Genomic DNA, 16474 nt, shown 5'->3' on the forward strand with positions numbered 1-16474 from the left:
TGGAAAGTACTCCTCCAAAAGCGAAGGTCTGGAGGGTTCTTCCTGCCTGAAAGAAGGTTGTCCCTCTCTTGCAGAGGGAACTGCGGCCGTATGGTCAGTCTCCTTAGAGATGGGGCATAGTTCCGGAGGGACTATCTCTGTAGGAGAGAGACGAAACGAAAACATCAGTGAGAGAGATCGAGAGCCTCAGCTAGTTCAAGGGTGATAAGTGTCTCCCGGAAAAGGAGTCGGGAGTCAGCCGCTCCATTCTCCTCTTCTTCAATGTCACCCCCACTGTCAACTGCACCTGGGAGAAGCTTGCTGGATTTCCACTTCCAAATCTGCTGTTCCAAACTTCTTCTTTAGGGGCAAGAGAATCATCTTCCGAGATGGAGGTCTGCGAGGGGCCCCAAGGTTTTTTTGTGTCGAGTCAGACAGGGGGACGGGGGGGTCTGAGCTGGGGGGGGATCCTTGGGGGTGCTGGTCACTGATTAGTCTGCCGGAAGCACGTCTGAGACAGCTTGACGTACTGCCTTAACCAAAGTATCAAACCATGAGGGTTCTTTTCCTGATGCAAAGAAGACCGGAAGCTCCTTAGGTAGGCTAGATGATGGAGATTGCCTCCTAAGAATTCGTAGTCTTGAAACCTGAAATGAAGGGGAGTTAGGTCTCTTACCTAGTAAGAATGGCACAGGCATGGCCTCTAGCTCTGGCTTGAAAGACCATGACGTCTTAAGAGGTGGAAGGTAGTTAGATCCTGGAAGATTCCTTCTTGGTCGGGAAGGAGACTGGGCGCCCGCAATGCTGAGACTCGGCCGTAGGAAGATATCCATGCGGGGGTGAAGAGGCTCTCTCAAGTGAGAAGACGCTCTGGTATGACCTGGAAGAGATGGGATAAAGTCCATCCTAGTCCTAAGAGAACAAGTTTCCCGAGGACGTGTAGCTCAGGACTGTACCTGGAATGTTTAGAAGGCTCAGCTTGTTGTAGCGGAGATTGATGACGAGAATGAGGCAATCTCTCGTAGGAAGGATGACAGAGGTCATCTCTGCGTCGATCACGAGTTGATCGACACTCATGGACAAGAGAAGAGTCCCTGGAAGAACAACGGAGAGCCATAGCTGGAGAGCGATGGTCCCGAGAATGAAAGAGACCAACCCTAGCTCGCGAGAGATGCTCCCGCGAGGAAAGGTGATGGTTGCAAGCTGGTGAGGGACGATCCCATACTGACCTGTGAGGATTTAGAACAGGAGTGTCAATCACAAGAAGGGGAGAGAAGGTCACGAGATGGCATGCGACGATCCAGAACTGGCGATTAGCGGTTGCGAGCCTGCAGGTGATAAGGCAATGGCAAATGACAAGGAGCTGGCAAACAATGGGAAGATGGTGACAAAGAATTGGCAGACGCCAAGAGGCTAGCAAGTGACGAAAAGGCGAACGCCTGTAAGCTGGTGAACAACAAGAAGTTGACGAACACTGAAGAGAAGGCGAGTGACGAACATGAGCTGACTGATGATGAAAAGCTTGAGGGTGACGGTCATGAGCTGGCGAAGAACGCAGAGTAGATGAGTGACAAGAAGTAGAATGATGGATACAAAGTGGCGAATGACGGTCGCCGAGTGACGCGTGACAAAATATCGATGGTGACCATCCAAAAGGAGAGAGAAGATTGTCAGTCCTTGGGAGAGCTGAAGAGATATCTCCTCACAGATGGAGAAGGTAAACATCTTGAGGAGCGGCAAGGACAACGCTCTCTTGACAAGGAGTGACGATCCTTGTGATGGTGGGGGCTTTTGTCAACAACGGCATGCCAACGAGGAGAAATGATTCATCAACAGCGACGAGGTTCTAGCCACCACTGCAGGCGAAACCTGCTCCGAAGGGAGGGGAGTCTGCGAAGTGGCAAGGCGACATCTTGATGGTCTCTGGAACAGAGACTCTGGGGAGGGCCTCATTCGCGAATGAGTGAGGTGACCACCCCGCATAAGAAACCTGCCTCAGACTTTGCTCCTCACCCGACGGAAGAGTCGGCTCAGCATGGGGGAGAGCACAGTCTTTGGTAACGGCAGCAGCTACAAGTGACGGTGAAGGGTGATACCCTTCAGCAGCAGGGGTGGATGACACTTTAAGGTCTCTGAGTTTCATACTCATCGGTGTAGAGGCTTCTACTTCAGAGGAAGCAGGTGTTTGCTTCCTATCAACACCAAGTTGAAGGAGTTCTAACAACGCCTCCTTCGACGGAGGAACAGTAATTCCTAGTGATGGCCAAACCTATATAACATTAGAAAATTAAAAAGTTCCATCCAAGAGAACAGGCAGAGCCGTTTCTCTAAGAGAAGCAGTCCTGTGCCTTGAACCCTGGGGTTGACCTAGTGTTAATTGGTCTATGCTCCTCTTCAATCATTCCCTAGAGAAGACTGATCGAGCAGGAGCTTCAGCAAGAGATCAGAAGATCAAGGAAGAAGTCTGAGGCTTCTTCGACATCGAGGAAAACCCTAAAGGTGAAGAATCTCTCTTGGATTTCTTTCTACACCACCTCCTAAATCTCTCCATCTGTGAGGCAGACCACTCCCAGCATTCACTGTCCTGGTCACAGCGGCTCCCTTGGCAGGACGGACACAACAAATGTACGGCAAAAGAAGAAAACAATCACACCTGTAAAGTAAAAGCAAAAAAGATTTATTAAGTCAAATGGCAAGTTAAGTTGCAAGGCGAAGAGCGACAACATCTGTTCTCCACCAACCCGAAAGCAAAAGTGGTAACACAACACTAGTGTGTGAGTGAGCAGGTTAGAGGGCTACATCCCTACTAACTAGCGGGTGTGTGATTATACCCCCCTAAAATTCATATGGCTCGTCTTCAGACTTTGACGAAAGTAAAATTCATATAAATAGCGAAGGGTTTATATTTAGTGTCGAAACAAATATAAATTGGTCTAAATTTATGAATTTGGGATATGCAGCTTAGCAATCAGACTGTGAGGCCATTCAGTGCCAAAGTGCCCCTTGGGGAAAACCCTGCTGTTACATTATGAGGTAAATTTTGTTGTAGCGGTTGGACTGCCCGATGGAAGGAAAGGAACGGAGGTGAAGTACAAGGATGTAAAGTAAGTGCCGTGCTGGGACAAAGAAATGCTGCAAGGACCCTACCCAAAGTAACAGCTAAGTTACACCATATGTATATTAGGTGCCCATTGTGGTTCTTGCATGTGACAATTAATCTAAAATTTCATATCACCACCAACATACATAGACGACTTTCTGCATAAAGCAGCCAGCCAATTAGCCTTGACTTCATTGAGAAATAAGTGGGTTCTGGCGAGGATGCAAGCCAATAGTTGTCCTTACACAAAAACTTTAAGGTCAAGTCATTCAATGACCTATGAGTGACCTTGCCAAACGTTCTCGACTATCCTTGAGGCAGAGGTCAAACTCATTACAAGGTTTTAATTCATAGTTGACGTCTGATAATTGACAGAAATAGTCAGAATTGTAAACCACACATAAAACATTGACTCCCCATCGTGCCATATCTTGCTAATATAAAATATTATGGCAATTAAACTTATTTCTGTCAAGATCATCATTTGAAACCACCCCCTTCGCCTACGTGATGCGTCGTCTGCTCATCCGAAGCAGGTTTGGCACATGGCTCATATTTGACAGATGATTGGCCCCCTGGCGGTCTACATCTACCTTCATTAATGTCATGCACGAACGCAAATGGTAATCACAATACCTGACGTTTCTGCGCGTGGGTCGACATCGCGGTGGCAAAATTTAATCCAGTCAACACTCTCAAGCCACCGAGAAAAGAACTGGTTCCTCCAACCTTTAGCTTTGAGCCACACCAGCTGATTGTAACCTCAGTATCGCCACAACCAAAGTATGGAAGAGCCTTTGTCAGTGTAGCCATATCAAGAGTCGAAAAAAACTAGCTTATCTCCATATCTAACAACGGAAAAGAAAATAAATAATTCATAACTTTATCATTATTATTCTGATACCAATGAAAAATAAGATATTTCATAAACGAATCTATGAAAAAAGCAACTTACATGGGATAATTATGAAACAATACCAAAGAATTTTAAATTCAGAAGACAGGTGTTACGGTTACTCTTGAAATGTTTAGAATCAACCCTAGAATTAATATGTACTTACAGTATTACTGTACATTATAGCATCATACACTTTGGTCGAGTATGAGTAGTGCTCTCTCTCTCTCTCTCTCTCTCTCTCTCTCTCTCTCTCTCTCTCTCTCTCTCTCTCTCTCTCTCTCTCTCTCTCTCTCTCTCACGAAAGAATGACATAAGATTAATAAGTGTATAGACAATGATAGACAGGGTTTCGTAAATATACATATATATATATATATATATATATATATATATATATATATATATATATATATATATATATATATATATATATATATATATATATATTATGTGTGTGTGTGTGTGTGTGTGTGTGTGAATGTGAATCATTATACGAGGCTGTAGCATTCTACTCTCTCTCTCTCTCTCTCTCTCTCTCTCTCTCTCTCTCTCTCTCTCTCTCTCTCTCTCTCTCTCTCTCTCTCTCCCAAATAATGTATAATAATGCATAATAAGACTATAGCCTATGTGATTAAGAGAGAATTAACATATCTTGGAACCTAAGGGCTCGGCCAGGAGCCACATTTAAGTTAGAGAGAATGGAATTGAAAAATAAGAGAAACGCAGCATGTGGAAAATGAATTTGCGTTTGATACAATTTTCAAAAGTTTTGCACCTTTTGCTTATTGTATGCATAATATGTTATGTATGGTTATTCGTATATGATTTTGCGTTAATTGAATATGAATTCTTGTTTTTGGTCGTGTTTTCTGCATCTGTATATTCTATTTATTGCTATTATTTTTCATATGATTATAGCGTGGCGTCTATTTTTTTCCATCTCATATGCTATTCGAAGCAAAATTAGGCCTGCTACAATATCATGGGGACATGGCTGTATCTTTGTTGTTTCTTGTCAATCGTCTTAAGTATCTTAATAACCCAATTGGGGTCGAGTATGACATTGATTTCCAATAATAATTCTTGACTTCACAGGAGCACTTTGAAAAGAATCGGTTTGAAAATAAACGGGTTCATATAAAACGAAAACTAAGGTGGAACGCAATTCCAACCTTATTTTTTTTTTCTTTTTCAGCGTAGCCTCCTTAAAGTTAGGAAATCGATTCAGAGTGGGATCCCTGATAGGCCTAGCGAAGATTATGACAGGTTGGAACATGAATATTACAAAATGCAACAAAGTAATAGTATCTTGAGTGCTAGAAAGTTTTGCAATTGCTGTACAAAAGGATAGAAATATGTAGCAGTATTACTGTTTTATTCACTATGAATAGATGTTTTGTTATATGATATAATAGTGAAGTTATTATTATTATTATTATTATTATTATTATTATTATTATTATTACTTGCTAAACTACAACCCTAGTTGGAAAAGCAGGATGCTATAAGCCCAGGGGCTCCGAAAGGGAAAATAGCCCAGTGAGGAAAGGAAACAAGGAAAAAATAAAATATTTTAAGAACAGTAACAACATTGAAATAAATATTTCCTATATAAACTATAAAAACTTTAACAAAACCAGAAGAGAAATTAGACAGAATAGTGTGCCCGAGTGTACCCTCAAGCAAGAGAACTCTAACCCAAGAAAGTGGAAGACCACGGTACAGAGGCTATGGAACTACCCAAGACTAGAGAACAATGGTTTAATTTTGAATGTCCTTCTCCTAGAAGAGCTGCTTACCATAGCTAAAGTCTCTTCTACCAAGAGGAAAATAGCCACTGAACTATATGGTGCAATAGTTAAATCCTTGAGCGAAGACGAATTGTTTGGTAATCTCAGTATTGTCAAGGTGTATGAGGACAAAGGAGAATCTGTAATGAATAGGTCAGACTATTCAGTGTATGTGCAGGCAAAGGAAAAGTGAACAGTAACCAGAGAGAAGGATCCAATGAAGTACTGCTTGGCCAGTCAAGGGACCCCTAACTCTAGCGGTAGTATCTCAACGTAGCCTAACTATATATATATATATATATATATATATATATATATATATATATATATATATATATATATATATATATATATATATATATATATATATAGCGAGTAATATATGTAGCGAAAGTAAGATTCAGTTGTGGAACTTGGGGATAGTATTGATATATGATGCGCTATAGTAGTGAAGATGAGATATATTACTGAACATGTGATGTAGATTATGATATAGTATGAAAAATAATGGGAATCAAGTGAAGGGACATCAGGTTTCCATTTGTTTTAATTCAGGGAACGCTGGGAAAGTATTCGTAATAAAAAAAAAAGTTTAATAGAAAGAGATGCATATAGGAATAACGGGATTTAATAGAGAGAGAGAGAGAGAGAGAGAGAGAGGAGAGAGAGAGAGAGAGAGAGAGAGAGAGAGAGAGAGAGAGATTACAAGGGACTGGAGGAGTTATTCCTAATAACATCGAGAGAGAGAGAGAGAGAGAGAGAGAGAGAGAGAGAGAGAGAGAGAGAGAGAGAGAGAGAGAGAGAGAGATGCAAGATTACTTGCAAAGCTAAAGATTCTAGATGCTTTCTTAGGTCTATAAGCAAACTCATAAGCAGAACAGCACGGCATTGTGTACTATCGCGTCACTAATTATATGTAAAACAAAGAAAAAAAGTGTGGACATAATTATCAGCACTGCCGGACAGTGGCCACTGAGAGACTGATTGGTAGGTAGCCTGCCACCCGGGAACAATATGGCACCTATCGACGCAGTGTACAGTAACTCGTATGGCGCTACTTTTGTTTATATAGGTACTCTACTACAAAGTATTCTAGAAGTTTTATTCTAGCTGTGACCAAGTTGTGGAATTATCTTCCTATTCGGATAGTTGAATCGGTAGAACTTTAAAGATTCAAATTTGTAGCAATTTTTTTTTATGTTGAACAGGCTGACATAAGTCCTTTTATAGTTTATATATGAAATATCTATTTTGATGTTGACACTTTTTTAAGAAAAATATATAATTTAACTATTCATATCGTTTATTAATTTCCTTATTTCCTTTCCTCGCGGGGCTATTTTTCCCTGTTGTAACCCTTGGGCTATAGTATCTTGCTCTTCCAGCTATGGTTGTAGCTTAGCTAGTAATAGTAATGATAGTAATAATATATATACATACACACACACACATATATATAATATATATATATATATATATATATATATATATATATATATATATATATATATATATATATATATATATATATATATATATATATGTGTGTGTGTGTGTGTGTGTGTGTGTGAGAGAGAGAGAGAGAGAGAGAGAGAGAGAGAGAGAGAGAGAGAGAGAGAGAGAGAGAGAGAGAGAGGTCACCTCACTGCAATGACTCTGAGAATAAGAGTATCTGGACTGTAAAGCATCGACTAGACCTAGTACCTATGTTGGGCATGGCAACAGTTTTAAATGAGGCCCGAACCGCCCGAGGTTTGACTTGTTTACTTAAATATAATCATGGCAATGGAAGATACACATACAAATTCATGTTTTGTTCTCTATCATTTAGAAATCTCAAGTTACACTAAGAGAACTATCAGATACTTAAGTTGATTTAAATAGCAAAATTTTTTCCTGCTAGTCAGGGAGGTTTCCTTCTTTTGTTTTTCTTTTTTTTTTCTACAAGCGCATCTCACGAAAAATCGCCATTTCTCAAAATTGGGAACAGTTGCTATGTCGCAATTATACATCGTTATCAAACAAACAAAGTTGTTCCAAGGTTATCCATGCCTCTGCTACCCGCAAGCTGATTGGTTCTCTGGGGACAGTAAACAATCTCACGAGTAAGAAAAAAAAATGTAGCGATTGGCAACACCGACACCATCTCTTTCCTAACAAATTGTATACGAGTGTTTGTGTGTGTGTATATATATATATATATATATATATATATATATATATATATATATATATATATATATATATATATATAAAAGAGAGAGAGAGAGAGAGAGAGAGAGAGAGAGAGAGAGAGAGAGAGAGAGAGAGAGAGAGGGGGGGGGGGGGTGAAGATGCTGTATGGTGTGCAGCAGGGTTAAAAAACATCATTAAAAGACCATAATTTATTTAGAAACGTTTTGAACATTACAATGTTCGTTATCAATATGTAAAAAAATATAAATTTAAAATTGTTAACATTTACGCAATAATTCTCAAAAGAAAGTAAAAGAATATTAAAATGGTTTAAACATTAATGAATTTTAAACAGAAAATCGTAAAAAAAACACTAAAACGTAAGAGATCCAGTGCCCACCAAACCATCCACAGGAGAAGGTGAAGAACGAATTAATAAAAAAGATACCCACTTACTTCAATTATGCTAAGTATAGAGGAGAAGCAGAGGCGTTGAAGTTCAAAGAAGGAACAAACTGTTCGATGTATAATGACTCAGGGGTAGTTAAAAATTCACTGTTATGATCCACCAATAATTGATTTTTTTTTATTTACTTGGATTATGCACATGGTGGCATGATTCCTTATGTTAGAAAATTCAGGATTATCAAGTCTCTGACCAGTTCTAGAGCTGTATCCCATGTGGCTACAGTATCTCACCTGCAACAACCTACGGCAAGATCCAACATAAATTATGTTGGATGTCATGAAGGTCTGCAGTTTGTCCTTGTAGTAAAAGAAATACTTCAATTTTGAATGGATTGATTGGGATTAACTGGATATTGAGGCAACCGAACTCTTTTTCTATTATTTGTTCAAGTTTGATGGAAAACTTGTTTCTGATAGGTAAGGAATTGTAACAAAAGTATTTATCTCTTTTACATTATAAGATGGTATTGGAGTAGAGAAATGTCGCGAGAGGAGCTTGTTAATGATCTTGTAAACCATACTTTCAGGGTAAGAGTTTTGTGAGAAAAAATTTACCAAAAACAAAATCTCCCTATGAAAGAAGGACCAACTCGAAGAATAATGCAGAGCCCTATAAACCACTGTGTATATGACGTTTAGTTTAAAATTTAAAAAACAAGAACTATAAAAATTGTTGGCAAGTCCGGTGTATGTTTTTTTCGATACACAGATGTCGTAAATTCACCATTATCTCTGCTTACATTGATATCTAAAAAAGGTAGAGAGTTGTTGTTTTTCTTTTCCACGGTGAACTTCATATTTTAGTATTGCTTAATAATATGGCTCAAAGACATGTCGCTATGCCATGGCTGTTTGAATAACACCGAGAAAGTTGATATTTTTGCCTTGAATATGGAATCAATTAAGGCAACACTTCAAACACTGAGAGACCCAAAACTGGAGAAACCGACATTTGCTGACAAAGTTAAGGAAAAAATCTGTTGGTAATTAAATCAACAAATACATCTAGAATTACTGAAAGAAAACGCAATGTTGAACAAGCACTTAAAGACATTCCTATACTTACCACGCGGTCAACTAAGAATGGGAATGTTGTAAACTCTGCAAACTAAATGATCAGAGAAGAGGCTGCAAATAAAATTTAAACATTGGTTGCTGACACTGAAACGAGAAAAATCGGAAAACTGAAACCAAAAATAATGATATGCAATGTGTACAATGATGAAGATGGTGTAGAAATGTGTTTTGATTCGAAGAAATCGTTACCTGGACCAAATCCAAAATATAGAAGAGAAAATAACTGAAGTCCTGAATAAAAATGCTTCACTATGTGCTGAAATGTGATCCTGAAGTTCGGAGGGCTATTCATGATAATGGGGACAACGTTTCGTTACGATGGGGTACTTATAACATACGTGATAGATACCACGCGATCACCTGCTACCACTGTCAGAGGTATGGACATCTTGAAAAAGATTGTAAGTCTAAGAATGATGATAAAGTCAGCTGGAAATGTTCAGGAAAATATTCCACCAAGGAGTGTAATTCGCAAGTGTCAAATAGTATTAACTGCACAAAGTTAAACAAACCAAGTGGCCACATAGTAAATTCTAGAGAATGGAAAGCTTATGACTTGGAATTGAAAAGACTTGCAGAAAGTGCTGATCATGGTTACTAAGGATGTCATAAACTGTGGCTATGTAAATATACAATTTGTAGGTAATAAGACTATTCAAATTCGAGAATTGATAAATGAGAAATATTTGGACATACTAGTATTATCTGAAACACGGTTAAATAACTTGGACAAGGCAATGATCACTGAAATGACACCCCCACACACACCTTCTTTCACATACCGAGCGAAGGTAGGTCCGGTGAGGGTGTCGGACTCATTATTCATAAAAGTTATTCCGGGAATCGTATAACAGTGACGATTTAACAGTAAATGAACAATACGTGATATGAAACGTTAAATACTCTGAACGAACAAGGTAAAACGACAGTATAAGTCCTATGGAGAGTAGGGTTCCCCTGTTGTATGGGACCGGAAAAGCAGCTGTCAAAGTAAAGTAAAGTATGTCAACGACACCCTCGTGTTCTCCCAAACGCAGGAGGAACACCTGGGGCATGCGAGGACGCTTCTGAAGCGACTGCAGGAGAATGGCCTCATGGTACGCTTCGACAAATGCACTTTTGGGGCTGAGAAGGTGGAGTTCCTGGGGCACGAACTCTTAAAAAGAGGTGTGCGCCCTGTGATGTCAAAGGTGGATTCCATAAACAAGTTTCCGACGCCGACCTCCGTGAAGTCCCTCCAGCAATTTATCGGCATGGGAAACCACTACCGGAGGCTCCTACGCAACATCACCGGTGTAATGAACCCCCTTCTCAACGTTCTGAAGCAGAAACCGAAGAAGCTACAGTAGGGTCTACCTCAACAAGAAGCCTTCACGCAAACAAAGATTGCCCTCTACAAGGTCACAAGCCTGGCCTACCAGGACACCGGGGCCCCCCTGAGGTTAACTACGGACGTCAGTAACATTTTTCAGCAAGACGTTAAAACCACCCGAGACTTGCTACAGCACTTTCGACCGCGAGCTTCTGGCAGTGTACAACACCGTCAGACATTTCAAATACTTGCTGGAGGGAACCTCATTCACAATCCAGACGGACCACCAGCCTCTGGTCTACGCTTTCACTAAGCCTGGGGACGCATGGTCTGCCTGACAACAATGACATCTGGTGGCCATCTCCGAGTTTGGCTGTACTATCAGCTACATTACAAGAAGAAAGAATCCGGTGGCCGATGCTCTGTCAAGAATCAGTATCAAGTATCAACTCCATCCACATCAGGGTGGACTACGAGGACATCACCCAGGAACAAACAGCCGATTCCGCCACAGCAGACGCAAGGTCCTCCTCGACTTTCCTTCAATGGGAGGATGTCAAGTTACATCTCAACGGCCCCACTCTGCTCTACAATACCAGCACAGGCCGCCCTCGACCTTTCATCCCTCCATCGAGACGAAGGCTGGTATTCGACGTCATCCACATCCTCTCGCACCCCTCATCAAGGACTACCACGAAGCTGATGACCAACAAGTTCGTGTGGCCAGGGATTAGGAAGGAAGTACGCAAGTGGGCACGTGCATGCACGGCCTGCCAAACCAGCGAGGTCGGCCGTCACACCGAGTCAGAAGTCAACAGTTTCCCTTAACCCAAATGACGGTTCGGAAACATCCACGTCGACATCGTGGGGCCTTTACCCCACTTGGGTGACACCAGGTACCTCCTTACAGTCATCGACTGTTCAACGAGGTGGCCAGAGGTGACTCCCATGGCTGAAGCATTATCGGATGCCTGTGCCCTTGTCCTTCTCTCCAGCTGGATCAGCTTTTTCGGGGTCCCGGACGACATGACAACCGACAGAGGTCCCGCATTCATATTCATCTCGGACCTGTGGGCATCCCTTGCCCGCCTGATGGGGACCAACCTGCACAGCACAACGGCCTACAACCCCCCAGCCAATGGCATGGTCGAAAGAAGCCACCGGTCCCTAAAGGCAGCCTTAATGGCCTGATGCATAGATGAGCATTGGGTCAAGCAACTTCCCTGGGTCCTCCTCGGTCTTCTAATGGCCCCGAAGGCAAACGGCGACGCCTCCTTGGCAGAAAAAGTCTTTGGGGGAGACACTCATGGTCCCTAGTGAGTTCTTTCCTTCCTATCCAGACACCGAAGACGTCAGCCTCACCCAGCTATGGAAAAGGACAGGAAACTTACACCCTGCCACAAAACGTGCTCGGACAGGACAAAGCATTTCAGGCTGCCTGGCTGGATACCTGCCGCTGCGTCTTCACCAGGCAGGACGGTCGCCGCCCCCCGCATTCACGTCTTTACAAAGGGCCCTATTGCATGTTGAAGAGAACGAAGAAGGCATTTAAAATCATTGTCCATGGAGCAGAAGACTGTCTGACTGTGGATAGATTAAAACCTGCTCGTATAGAAAGCAACATCGACTTACAAGAGCAGCAAGGCCATCATCCACAAGTGCCTCCCCAGAACAAACAAATAGAGGACGCAAGAAACCCGACCAGACGTGGTTCAAAGAAACCACAACCAGCAGAACCCCCTGGGTGGTATCCTGCAACTGTGTATTGAGTGTAACGGCCCCCAGTCCTAGTGTCCCGATGAAAGAGCCGCCTGCAACCCCTGTCTCGCTACAGAGATTAGAATGCATATTTATGTTGATCCATTTATGTCCTTTTCATACAATCATTAAAAAAAATGTTAAAAATTGTCTTGGAGGGGCGAGTAGTTGTAAGGACAACGTCCTACAACGCTTGTAGCACTCCTTTTACCTTTGTACTGTGTGTACAGATTGCCTTGCCTTGTGCAAGACACGGGTTATTGCGTTGGCAGCCCGTAAAACCTTTGTACATATTTTGTGTAAATACCCTGTAAATATTGTTTATGCATTTAGGCACAGAATCATCTGCTCTTCATTCTTATGTAAGACTCATTGTTATATGTCAAGAGTGGTCTTTTGTATTAACCACAAAATATATGTAAGAAAACACAAATGCCCCGAATTTCTCACCTGTTCGCGGTTGGATGGTCACCTACCCAGGCCACTACAATTCCATCCGCACAGGTCAATGTATTCAATCCGTCTTCGAAATAAAGTATCACTCGACTATGGTCTGTCGCTTATACCTCAACACACACACACACACACACACACACACACACACACACACATATATATATATATATATATATATATATATATATATATATATATATATATATATGAAGACACAAAAGGAAAAGGTAAAAACTTAAGCTGTCCATCAGATAGGAAAAGACCTTTAGATTACTTGCTAAGCAGTCATATTAGCACATTATATATAAAATAAAACTGTGCCTATGGTCCTTTCTTAGACATTGTTAATTACCTGTACCAAAGGTCAACACTTAAATGTAAGCTGTGGTTTGTCTTAAATCTAACTTATCTGAGGTCATTGAGAAGCTAATTCTTTTATCGTCGCGAATTTGAAGATGCGCGTTGATAGAAAGTACCAAATCCAAACAATTTTGGTTCTTAGTGGCTCCATATACTGTATCCTACAGTCTAATTTTATCATGTGATAGTTGTGATTATGACAAATATATACTGAAAATTTGATTCAGTATTATAGGCATTATTAGACGAAGTTATATATATATATATATATATATATATATATATATATATATATATATATATATATATATATATATATATATATATACATACATCATACATATACCAAAGGCACTTCCCCCAATTTTGGGGGGTAGCCGACAACAACAAGAAACAAAACAAAAAGGGGACCTCTACTCTCTACGTTCCTCCAGCCTAACCAGGGACTCAGCCGAGTTCAGCTGGTACTGCTAGGGTGCCACAGCCCAACCTCCCACATTTCCACCACAGATGAAGCTTCATACTGCTGAGTCCCCTACTGCTGCTACCTCCGCGGTCATCTAAGGCACCGGAGGAAGCAGCAGGGCCTACCGGAACTGCGTCACAATACTAGAGTGCGGGGAGCAGTCACTCTCCCCCCAGCTCCATCTCTTTGTTGCTGTCTCACAGGATACTTTTACAGGAGAGGGGGTTCCCAGCCCCCTCGTCCCGTCCCTTTTAGTCGCCTCTTACGACACGCAGGGATAACGTTGGCGCTATTCTAATTGTTTTATGCCCCCGCGGCCACAGGGGGTATATATATATATATATATATATATATATATATATATATATATATATATATATATATATATATATATATATATATATATATAAATTGTGCGTAAAATTAAGTAGTCAGACCTACGAAATAATAAAGCTTCTATTTATAAATTAATTTGATTAGATAATTATTATTTTAGTATATATTATGTTTTAGTTATTCTCAGTGAAATCTTTTGAAAAGCTACAAATACTGGATAATATTCTAATGACAATTTGTAATCAATAAGTGGAGTATCAAATTATAGTAAACAAGCAAAACTCCACTATTCTGAAATATACTTTTTTGATATTACTTCATCCTAATTATATATAAGAAAATTAAGATATTTTGCATTATAAGAAATTATTAACTTAAAATAGATATATAAGTATAATAATCTAAAAAAAATTAAGTAAATTATAGGTAAATTTGCATACCAATTGCAAATTGATATGTAAAATTTATGACACACTACTAATATTTAATTCTACCTTCACAAACTTGCTTTCCTTCTGCTGTCATCATTTGTTTACTTTAAACTGCCACAATTTCTTATCTTTTAACTGACAATTGCCTACAAAATTTCCCTGAAGTACTTGTCTAGACAAGCAATCTGTAAGTGTTTAAACCAGGAAAAATTTAGTTGAATATTGTAGGGTATTTCAGTTTCTTCTTAAGTACACAAACTACTTTTTTTTCAAATGGTTTTCGTGTTTTATGCACTATAGATTAGTATTGGTGCAGTTTTGCATTCTATTATTATTATTATTATTATTATTATTATTATTATTATTATTATTATTATTATTATTAAGCTACAATCCTTGTTGGAAAAGCAGAATTCTACAAGCCCAGGGGCCCCAACAGGTAAAATAGCCCAGTAAGGAAAGGAAACTAGGAAAAATAAAATATTTTAAGGACAGCAACAATGTTAAAATAAATGATTCCTATATAAACTATAAATACTTTAAAAAACAAGAGGAAGAGAAATAAGTTAGAATAGTGTGCCCAAGTGTACCCTCAAGCAAGAGAACTCTAACCCAAGACAGTGGAAGACCATGGTACAGAGGCTATGGTACTACCCAAGACTATAGGACAATGGTTTGATTTTATCACTCCTATGTATAACAGTTACGAAGGGGGATCCCAGTAGGAAACAACGATATTTGGGTGGGCGACACAGAACAGACGAGTATGACTGCTAACATAACCTAACATAGTACGCCAGTTCCTTAACTGACTAGTCCCATTAACACGAATAACTGAAAGCAGTTGAATTAAGGAAAGCTGCTTATCACAGTAGCATATAGGTAAGTTTTTGGTTTTATTATAGTTACGGATGCGGAAAACTTTCCTACTAATAAAGTTTCTTTATTTTTAGAGAAAATGCCCATTTTCTTTGAAAATTATACTTAATTTCACCACAAATTAATACTTAGTGAAATTCACACACACACATATGTATGTATATATATATATATATATATATATATATATATATATATATATATATATATATATATATATACATACATATATATATATATATATATATATATATATATATATATATATATATATATATATATATATATATATATATATGTGGTATCATGTAGTCCCATGTAGCGAATGAATAAAGGGAGCCTCTACCTAGCACCCAAGCCATCAAGTCCTGCCTTTTAATCACTGCAACCTCTTGCATATTATATCATGGTGGCAGCGTGGTAACGCACCCCACGCCATTCCATCAACAAACCCGGACCATAGAGACACTTTACATACCTCTCCTGTCCGTAATAACTGAGAAGAGGACTCATAATCAGCCCAAGTTTATTACCAGCGGCCACAGATGACGCCATTTTCACCCAACAGCAACCGGACGAAGACTGTCATACCGGCCCAGATAACAACCATACATAACTTATATCGTCAGGATATGGCATAGAATGGACATTAGTGCACCGTGATTACAGTGAGAATAGTGAAGAAAGTTGTGAATAGATTACTTACAAGTATTTTGGCCATTGTTATCTGCGCACTACTTCACAAAAGGAGCCAAACAAAGACGTACATTCAGCAGTGTAAACAAAACTGAAAACCGTGCCGACTACCAGTGACAAATGTTTGTAGTGATTTCCAAACTCTTATTATATGTCTCTCTTTGTGAACCGTAAACTGTGTTATTAATCCAATCACTATCTATCTATTGTGTAACACCCTCTCGAAACCAAATCCAATCATGGCCCAGCCCAAATGCCCAAGTATGGACTGGGCTCACCAGCCCCTGGCCGAA

General features: G+C 39.9%; 2 protein-coding genes across 6 annotated transcripts in view; one reads left to right on the top strand and one right to left on the bottom strand.

The window, feature by feature from the left end:
- Positions 1-3921, bottom strand: part of LOC137641335 (UTP--glucose-1-phosphate uridylyltransferase-like) — a 238799-nt gene extending 234878 nt beyond the window's left edge. Inside the window, exon 1 of the mRNA XM_068373782.1 lies at positions 3716-3921. Within this exon, the coding sequence (XP_068229883.1) occupies positions 3716-3892 (177 nt within the window). The 5' untranslated portion in view covers positions 3893-3921. The remainder of the gene's footprint in view (positions 1-3715) is intronic.
- A 10748-nt stretch (positions 3922-14669) lies between these two features.
- Snx21 (Sorting nexin 21) overlaps positions 14670-16474 on the top strand; it is a 435957-nt gene continuing 434152 nt past the window's right edge. For all 5 annotated transcript variants that reach the window (XR_011044485.1, XR_011044484.1, XM_068373793.1 and 2 more), the window contains exon 1: positions 14670-14793. The gene's annotated coding sequence lies outside the window, so the exon portion shown is untranslated. The remainder of the gene's footprint in view (positions 14794-16474) is intronic.

The sequence above is a fragment of the Palaemon carinicauda genome, chromosome 5, assembly GCF_036898095.1.
Source record: "Palaemon carinicauda isolate YSFRI2023 chromosome 5, ASM3689809v2, whole genome shotgun sequence".
Taxonomy (NCBI): Eukaryota; Metazoa; Arthropoda; class Malacostraca; order Decapoda; family Palaemonidae; genus Palaemon; species Palaemon carinicauda.